Source organism: Arachis ipaensis, chromosome B02 (assembly GCF_000816755.2).
Source record: "Arachis ipaensis cultivar K30076 chromosome B02, Araip1.1, whole genome shotgun sequence".
NCBI lineage: Eukaryota > Viridiplantae > Streptophyta > Magnoliopsida > Fabales > Fabaceae > Arachis > Arachis ipaensis.
In genome coordinates this window covers 44,443,627-44,452,053 of record NC_029786.2, presented here as the reverse complement: position 1 = coordinate 44,452,053, position 8,427 = coordinate 44,443,627, and the positions used below count along the sequence as shown (strand labels likewise).

The 8,427-nt window shown below is 34.6% G+C and overlaps 2 protein-coding genes across 2 annotated transcripts; both read left to right on the top strand.

Annotated features, from left to right (window-relative positions):
• LOC110268829 lies at positions 3,961-4,936 on the top strand (the record flags this gene model as incomplete). The annotated part of the gene is given in 2 exon segments (XM_021115803.1): positions 3,961-4,240; positions 4,694-4,936. Coding segments are annotated over 2 exon segments (361 nt in total), but the record flags the coding sequence as incomplete, so codon positions are not given.
• Positions 4,901-6,934, top strand: LOC107625266. Its single transcript, XM_021115802.1, has 8 exons — positions 4,901-5,042; positions 5,291-5,393; positions 5,561-5,684; positions 5,768-5,993; positions 6,106-6,134; positions 6,231-6,318; positions 6,409-6,519; positions 6,692-6,934. Exons 4-8 carry the CDS (start codon positions 5,940-5,942, stop codon positions 6,929-6,931), a joined length of 522 nt encoding a protein of 173 aa, XP_020971461.1. The 5' UTR covers positions 4,901-5,042; positions 5,291-5,393; positions 5,561-5,684; positions 5,768-5,939; the 3' UTR covers positions 6,932-6,934.

Sequence of the window (8,427 nt, the reverse complement as noted above, 5' to 3'; positions counted from 1 at the left end):
AATATAGATTCTAACCCAGTCTGAATTTGACTAGACCTCAATCTAGCTTTCAACAGCACAGTACTAACCCAACTTGCAAAAGAATTTCCACAGGATCATGAAACAAAACAGAAAGATGTACAAAGAAAACCTGGGACATCTTCTGGCTTTTTCTCCTAGTTTAACTCATTGTCTTTTACCTCTCATTGGTTTTTTCTTACAAACATCACCATGTTTGTCTTTTACAATGAGACTCAGATAGATTAAATTGAGAAAAAGAAAATACTAAATGAACTACATGAAGGAGAAGAACTCTAACAGCTTGGATAGCTATGAGAGTGAATTCTGTGCTTTTTTACTTACTCTCCTTACCTTCAACCCTTGGTCGTTCACCCTTAATATAGAAGAGTGAAGCTTCCAAGGTTGAATCTCGTTCAACCCTAACATTGTCTCCTTCTCCAAAATCAGAGACTAGCAACGGTTTCATTAGAGAAGAGAGAGAAATCTGAATCTATTGCATGCAATTCACTTATTCTCTCTCATCATTTCTCTTCAAACTTCTTCAATCTTGATCGTTGAGCTTGACTTTGGCTCCAAGTTTTGATTTTGAGCGTTGATGAGCTTCTGAACCAAGTTGACTTCACATTCTCCATTGTTGCTTATTCCATACTTGTGACCTTGTGACTTTCTACTTGGTTCCTCGGCGTTGCTCAGATGAGGGAAGAATCTTCTTAATGTGCTTTTGGTCGAGAGAGACTAGCTACTTTGTAGTCTTTTCTTCTTGTTTTGATTTGGAAAAAAAATTTTTTTTGTCTTTTTTCATTATCTGATTTCTGAAGTTTTGATTTTCTTTTTTCTTCTTCTTTGAATGACGTGACCAAGTTGAATGAGAGAGAAGAGAGAAGAAAAAATTTTTGACTTTCGATGGAAGTTTCAAAAAAATTAATTGGAGTTTAAGTGACTTGAAGTAAGGTTTAGGCTACTTCACTGAATAGGCTAGGATCCTTTTCTTTGGGCCTTTTGTTTTCTTTATTCAGCCACTAGTTTTTGGATCATTTTAGTATAAGGCTAAATTTGTTTATTGATCAAAATGGACTTACTTGATTGGGCTAACATGAAACTTAATTTGCTTTCGTGCACACTAAACCATAACACAATCATATAAACATTTAATAATTTTTTAATAATGTTTGTTCATCATTTTAATTGAATATTAGTTTTTCAAACTCAACAATATATCTTCAAAAAAGTTAGATAGACTAGATTTAAAATAAATAAATTTTTTTTTGAAATTTTCTTTAATAATATCCAAAAAAAAACAAGTCACAACCAAAATCATACTTTAACTTGAGCATAACGAGTAATTATCGTTTTACACTTCTTCAAAGTGGAATAATCATTTATTAATATTAGGATTTTATTTTTCTAAAGTCTTCTCTGTAAATAAAATTAATAGTTAAATTTGCAAACATTTCTAATTTATGAGTAAAACTTTCAAATTGTCCTTACTCTTAACTTTTTAAAGTTCTACAAATAGTTTGTCATATATAAAAATTATGGTTTCAAAAATCAAACCAAACTGATTGGTTCAATTGGGTTAATCGAAAACCAATCTTTTAATCGGTTCAATTGAAGCAAAAATTTGGCGCAAACTAGTCAAACCGGCAATTAATTGGTAAACCGATTGAACCGGCTAGTATGTCATGTCTAATGCCAATCGTCAAGTGTTACCATCTAGTTAAACCTAGAGACTCTAGACTATATATTATTTATATTAATATGAGCCTGTAACGTGCATTATAATTGTGAATTAATAAAGTTATATTGTTATTTTCAATAGTAAGCACATAACATATTCATAATAAAAGCGGAAAGCACAAATAGATATATTCACATAGGTATGCCCGAAGGCTGAGTTTCATACAATAAGGTTGTCATAGACTAAATAAGGTACTGATAGATTAAAGAAGGGTCGCTCAGGAAAGACATACATGTGGGTCTGGATATCGCCACATATGATTGTCCTGCCCCATATGAGATCCCAGTAGTAGTTCGACGCAGGAACCTTAAAGAATATGACTTCTGATACCATTTGTAGAGTGGGAGAACAAGGGAGTGAGAACTAATGGTTCCCAGCAAGGCAATAACAAAGAACAGAGAGGTTTTCGTGCTAAGCCTATATTTTCATGGGATTTGAGTGCTAAGTCTACATTTTAGGGTAATCACACATACAAGCAGTAGATCAAATAACAGAACACAGGTAGCATTCACAAGCATATAATTTAATTACAAGAAAATGGCCAATCAAGTATGATACATGTCTCATCCTATCGCAAGCCTTGAACTCATGTGTCAGTTGCCTACCCGCTCCTGACATTACCCGGACACAAATCTCGAATATGGGTTTTTAGCTGTGCGTATTATCACACAGATATACATATGTATTTGATCGCCATGTCAAATATAGGTTTATGATTGCTATGTCAGATACAAAGATCCAATCACCATGTCAGATGTTTTTTCGTTTGGAAAATGGTTCTAAATCTATGGGCGTCCCCACATCACACAGTCACTGACTAGGCGGTCTAGAACTCCGCTCTACCATGTGGCCTTCTCGCACCTTGGGGGATTTTGTTTCTCTTTGGGGCACAATGTAATGACTTACTAAAGGGACTCTCTTGTCCTTGTTCACTCAGTACACTGCTATGGTATCATTTCGTAGCTCAAGAGATTCTCTTACTCTTAGTCTTTCGACCTTTGATACCATGTTACCCTTCCTTTCCTTCAGTTTTATATGTCTTTTATGCTTTTATTTATCCTTAGAAGTGATACTATACTATTTTATCTTTATATTTTTATAAAAGACCATTTTACCTCTAAAGCTTACTAATTAACCATTTTAAACCTTACTTTTTCTTAAAAAGACCATATTAACCCTAGGTGTCATAATTAATTATCCTAGTGTTAATTATTACTCAAGTTACCAAGTTACACTCTTATTTACCATATTACCCCTAAATCTTTTGTTAATGCCGATTTATCCTTTTAACCAAATGTGTTACCTTTCCTTTAGATTTTTTAATTATTATCATAGGTTCATCTTTTTACCCCTAACTTTTACTAAGGTATATGTTTGGACTCAACTATTTTTTTAAATTACAACTTTAACTTATTTATTTTATAAAATTTTACTTTTACCCCTAGGACTTCTATATTCATGTTTCTAGCCTTAAACTTTATTAATTACATAATTAGTTCTCTTAGTTATCTAATTTACCTAAGTGTCATTGTTTGTGTATCTTACATTTTTTCTAGAATCATACACTTTTTCACATATCTTCCATTCTCTTTCTTAATTATCTTCCTAAATCTTCGTATTAGGACTTATTTTGAATATTTGTGTCTTTTATAACATGAAACTCACCCAGGTGCATCACACTTTTCGGCCAACAATAATACATTAGGCATAGGCCTCATGTTCACAAATAGGTTTGCGATAGGATGAGACATTAACCCCAGTTTTGGGAGAAGGCTGGGGTTAATGTCTGTAACACCCTAACTTTTAGCACTTCATCATCGTACTAAAAGTTCAGGCATTACTTATCTCTAAACCTTTTTATCTTTTATTATCCTTAATTAATATCGAGCCTTTGCGAATACAAATCAAAACTTTAATTAAGAAAACAGGAAGAAAACTAGTTATTACAGACGAATATTTTCGACGGATTTTATCCCATGAAAATATAAACAGAATTTCAGAAGGATTTTTTGTTGGAAAATAAAAAAAATGAATTAGCATAAATTACAGACAAAAAAAATCCATCGATAATTCTACCGGAATTTTTTTTTGTAGAAAATAGTTACAGACAAAAAACCTGTCTGTAATTAAATGGACAAAAATGTTGCATTTTATTAAATTATTACAAATAAAAAATTCGTCTGTAATTTAAAATTTTCCGCCAGAAATATTAGAATAAAGAGTTATGGTTCATTTCACTTTTTCACTTTTTCCTTGAATTACTCCCTACCTTTTCTCTCCGTTGAAGATGTGACGTCCTCCGTTGTCCCCGCCGCCGTGGCTCGCGTCGCACGAGCTCCCTCTATAGCCCTCATCGCGTTTGCTCCCTTCGTTGCCATCGTCGTATGAGCTCTCTCCGCCGTGTTCTTGTCTTACGAGCTCCTTCCGCCGCCGCTCTCGTCACTACTTTTTCTCTCCTCACCGGAAGTTTGTCATCATCTCTTCTCATCGCCGTTAGTTTAGGTAGGCCTCCGCCTCTTTCTCATCCATATCCCTAACCCCTTCCATTGTGATTCTATTTGGATTTCATTATCCCTAGCCCTAACCCTATCCCTTCCCTGTTGCTTTTGCAGAGAACCGAGTTTCTAAATTCTAACGTATGAATTTTGTATATTCCTGCAACTTGTATATTCCTGTATGTTCCCTCCCCTCGATCTCCACCTAAGATAGATCCACCAACCACACTGCAAAACCCTCAACCCAAGATTCTCGAACCTTCTCAGATCCAAGTTCGTTAATCCCACTTTCTTTGTCTCACTCACACTTTCCTTCACATTCTTAGTCGCTTCTTTTCCCTAATGAATTGCTGACCTTTCACTTACTCGCAAGCAATACGGTGCCGTATCATAGCTAACAGCGAAATTCAGTCAACAAAACCCTAATTGGTTGTTTCTTCTATTTTGTTTGAGGTTTTAGGGAAGAAGAAAGAGCGAAAAAGAATGGGTGAGGAGAATAAGGTAGTTGGAAAAGGTGAGAAGAAGAAAGAGGAAAGTGTTGGTGCCACTGCTGTTGTTGGTGATGGAGAGGAGGAAAAGAATAAGAAGAAGAAGAAGGGTAAGAAGCAGGGGTTAATTTCTCGAATTTGGAATGGGATATTCAGAAGATGTAGTGGAACGGGATATTCAGAAGATGTAGCGATGATTTCGAGAAGAGGCTGCAGTATATTTCCAAAAAGGAAGCTGCGGTTATGGCCAGGGTCAATTGGAGAAACCGGTCATGGCGGAGAACTTCGCGCCAGATCATCATAATTTCTGTTATATTTGAGGTACATTTTCCATTGCTGGATGAATGGGTTTATCTTTGTGTGTTTTTGTTTGTCATGAATCATTTCTCGCATGAATAGATTTGTGTATTTTAACATGCCATTCTATGCTAGAGTTTCTTTGAACTTGAAGTGCGAAAAACTACAAACTACGACTCATGATAGCTATCTCAAAAATCAAATTAAAGATATAAAACTCTGAGCAATAATCATGATAGCCTTCCAATGTGTTGTCTGCTTTGTTTGAGCAGGTATTGCCCTTAGCAAGCATGGAGAAGCTGCAAAAGTCGTTTCGGAGGAACAATTGAGTGCTGCTGAAATGGGACAAAGAATTAAGCTATTACAAGAAGATAGGTATTTATTTTACAAAAGTGCACTTTGATTCTTTTGCTGGAAAGTGTTATTTATCAGTGATCTTGTTTTATTATGGCGGACTATTTATTTGTGTGCATGGTTCTAGTTTATAATATTTTATTGATGAATTTCCTAATCCTTTTTTCTATTTATACTTATCTGGATAGGTTCCTCTTGAGCTTCCATTTTCAAAGGGAGAAGCCATGGATGACTCAACTTGCCTCTGTCACTTGCATCTCTTTGGCTGCTAAAGTTGAAAAAACTCAAGTGCCTATTCTCTTGGACCTTCAAGTACGTATTTTTTCTCCTTTATATCAGAAAACTCATCATGATGTTTCTAATAATGTGATTATTTGATCATGAATCATCATCAGGTTGAAGATGCAAAATATGTGTTTGAGTCAAAGACTATTCCGAGAATGGAGCTTCTGATTCTGTCCACCTTGAATTGGAAGATGCACCATGTGACCCCACTCTCAGCGATTGAAGACTAGTGTCCATGTTAACTTGGTCTTCCATATAGGACTGAGAATCAAGGTGCTATAGATGCTGCAATTGTTGGTGCTCTGTGCAGGGATTGTAGCAAACAAGTGTACTTGGGTGAGAAAACGCAGCGATGATTGTAGTTGAATTCAAACTTTTTTCTCTTTTTAAATGATGTATATTGCTTTTCTGTTTGTTTATGAATTTATTTATTTATATATTTTAATAGGTGGATTTGACAGCACATGCTGCAGCTAGGTAATTTTGTTATCGGTTCTTTTTTTTTTCTTTTTGGCTAATGAAAAATATTTCATGGATTTGAATTTTAGTGTGTAAGTTTGATTTAATTTTCAGGGCATATGATCGAGCTGCGATCAAGTTCCGTAGCATTGATGCAGATATCAATTTCAACGTCAGCGATTATGATGAAGATATAAAGCAGGTTCTAATACTTAATAGTTTGATTTGATAATAGTTTTGAGCAAGTTTGAGGGTTTTTCTTTGATTGTTTTTTTTTTTTCTTCTGATGCAGATGAGTAACTTTAAAAAAATTGAAATGCAGAGAAAAGCAGCATTGCCGTTGAGGGACACAAAAAGCGGCAATGCGAACAAGATGAAGGCTCTGTGCGGCAAGGAAGCTTTGGTGAAGCTTCTGCGATGGCATTTTGGTTACCCTAATTAATCTTTTGGTTTATTTGCTCTCATTCCCTACGAATTGGATCTCACTCAGTCTGACAAATAACTTGTATGCATGTTTGTTTTTATGCATTCTGTGCATGACCATGATTGAAGTTAGTTCTTTTCTTCTTTGCTAGTTGCTAGGTGCCAGTCTTATTCAGATTCAGATGAAGCTGTGGACACTACCACTGAAGAATCAAATGTCAAATGATATTGGCATCGTTGCTGATAATGTCCAAGATTTTGGTGATGCGACGACCTTCCCTGCTGCTCCTGAAGTTGATACCATATGTGTTTTTTCGAAAAATAGTGCAAGATGTAATAGTAATTCTGCTCATGGGGCTATGGATTCATGGTCAAATACAACACCTATCTAAGGTATTAACAATCTCTCTACTTTTTCAAAAGTAATCCAATATTAAATGGATTGCTAATCCCAGTCACAGTAGCTTCAGAGTTTCCCTTGGTCCTGATTTATCGTTGGACTTTTGTTTGTTTGTTCTTTGCTACATAGGCCAAAAACAACACCACCACCCTTTCCCTTCCATGCTTTCACATGACTTGAACAAAACAAAGTTTGAATCTTTTCATGGTGGAGAAGCATTAGCAACCCTCACCTTCTTCTCTAACCCATTGGGGAACCTGAATCAATCAAATTTAGTTTCTCTTTCTTTAATGGGTGGAATCTTCCTGTGCTAGTGTTAAAGGTCACACTTTTTCAAGAACCCAGTTGCAGATTTGTCCTTGTTTCAGTTGAAGATGGGTATTTGCAACCAGGATGCAATCAAGCAGTTGCAATCCATGATAGAAAATGGTGTGTTCTTCACAACCTTCAAAATAAATAAATAAATCAGTCTCATCTCGTATTCTTGTTTTACTTCCATGATCTCTAATTGATAAAGATTCCTTCTTTTTTTTGTCTCATTCCAGTGAATAAGCAGCAGAAGATTACATTCCAGGTTTGCCTTTTTTTTTCTTTTAGTTAATTTGCTTAGATTCTTATATGTTTGATCTTGTATATTGAGAAAAGATTTAAGGGAAAAAGAAACAATTTAACTTATGATTCATGATCTGCAACTTGATTTGGTAAAGGAGACGAAAGAAAAAAGCTTTTCTTTTTGTTTGTTTGTTTGAAATTTCAAATTAAGAGAATCAAATGATTTGATAAGCATCAGTTTTTTTTTTTGGTTAAATTGACCTGGATCACTTTTGTTGCCTCGCATTTGCTAAGGAGTGTTTTTATTGGTGGTTATAATATACATTTGAAGGGATTAAGAATTCAAGATTTGAATTCAAGTAATGTACTTTTTAATGAATAATTGTTCTTTTCAATGTTTGTTCAACACTCTTCAAGAATCATCATCCTAAATTTTAGTGATATTAAACCAATAAGTGCCTTTTCTTGTTTTTTACTCTTATTTTAATAAATCCCTCTTTTTTTCCCCTAAAATATTTTACTTTATATTTTAGAACATGCATCAGGGATATCCAACTGAAACACTAGCCAAATTTCTCAAAGCAAGGGACTGGAATGTTGCCAAAGCCCATAAAATGGTTAGTTAGATCTTTTTATGCTTAAGGTCTTTAGCTGGTTCGGTTGTTTGGTTGTTCTTAGAATTACTTTGAGTTGTGTTCTTTCAATGTGTATACTTTGCTGACGACTTAAAGTTTTACAGATAATCGATTGTTTACAATGGAGAGTTGAAAATGAGATTGACAATGTTTAATCAGTAAGTTCCTTCACTATGTATGTATTCACATATTTTCTCTTTTCTATTGATAGAATACTAATTCCTGAAACTTCTATGCTGAAATCTTGTATTATACCTTCTCATGTTTCTGATGAATCTAGAGCTGAAAATATATTTAAATT

Excerpts from the sequence above, each read along its gene's own strand:
- LOC107625266 (XM_021115802.1), top strand. The coding sequence starts at position 5,940 with ATGCTGCAATTGTTGGTGCTCTGTGCAGGGATTGTAGCAAACAAGTGT. Across the intron at positions 5,994-6,105 it reads TAGCAAACAAGTGTACTTGG|GTGGATTTGACAGCACATGC; the intron begins GTGAGAAAACGC and ends ATATTTTAATAG. Across the intron at positions 6,520-6,691 it reads TGTGCGGCAAGGAAGCTTTG|TTGCTAGGTGCCAGTCTTAT; the intron begins GTGAAGCTTCTG and ends CTTCTTTGCTAG.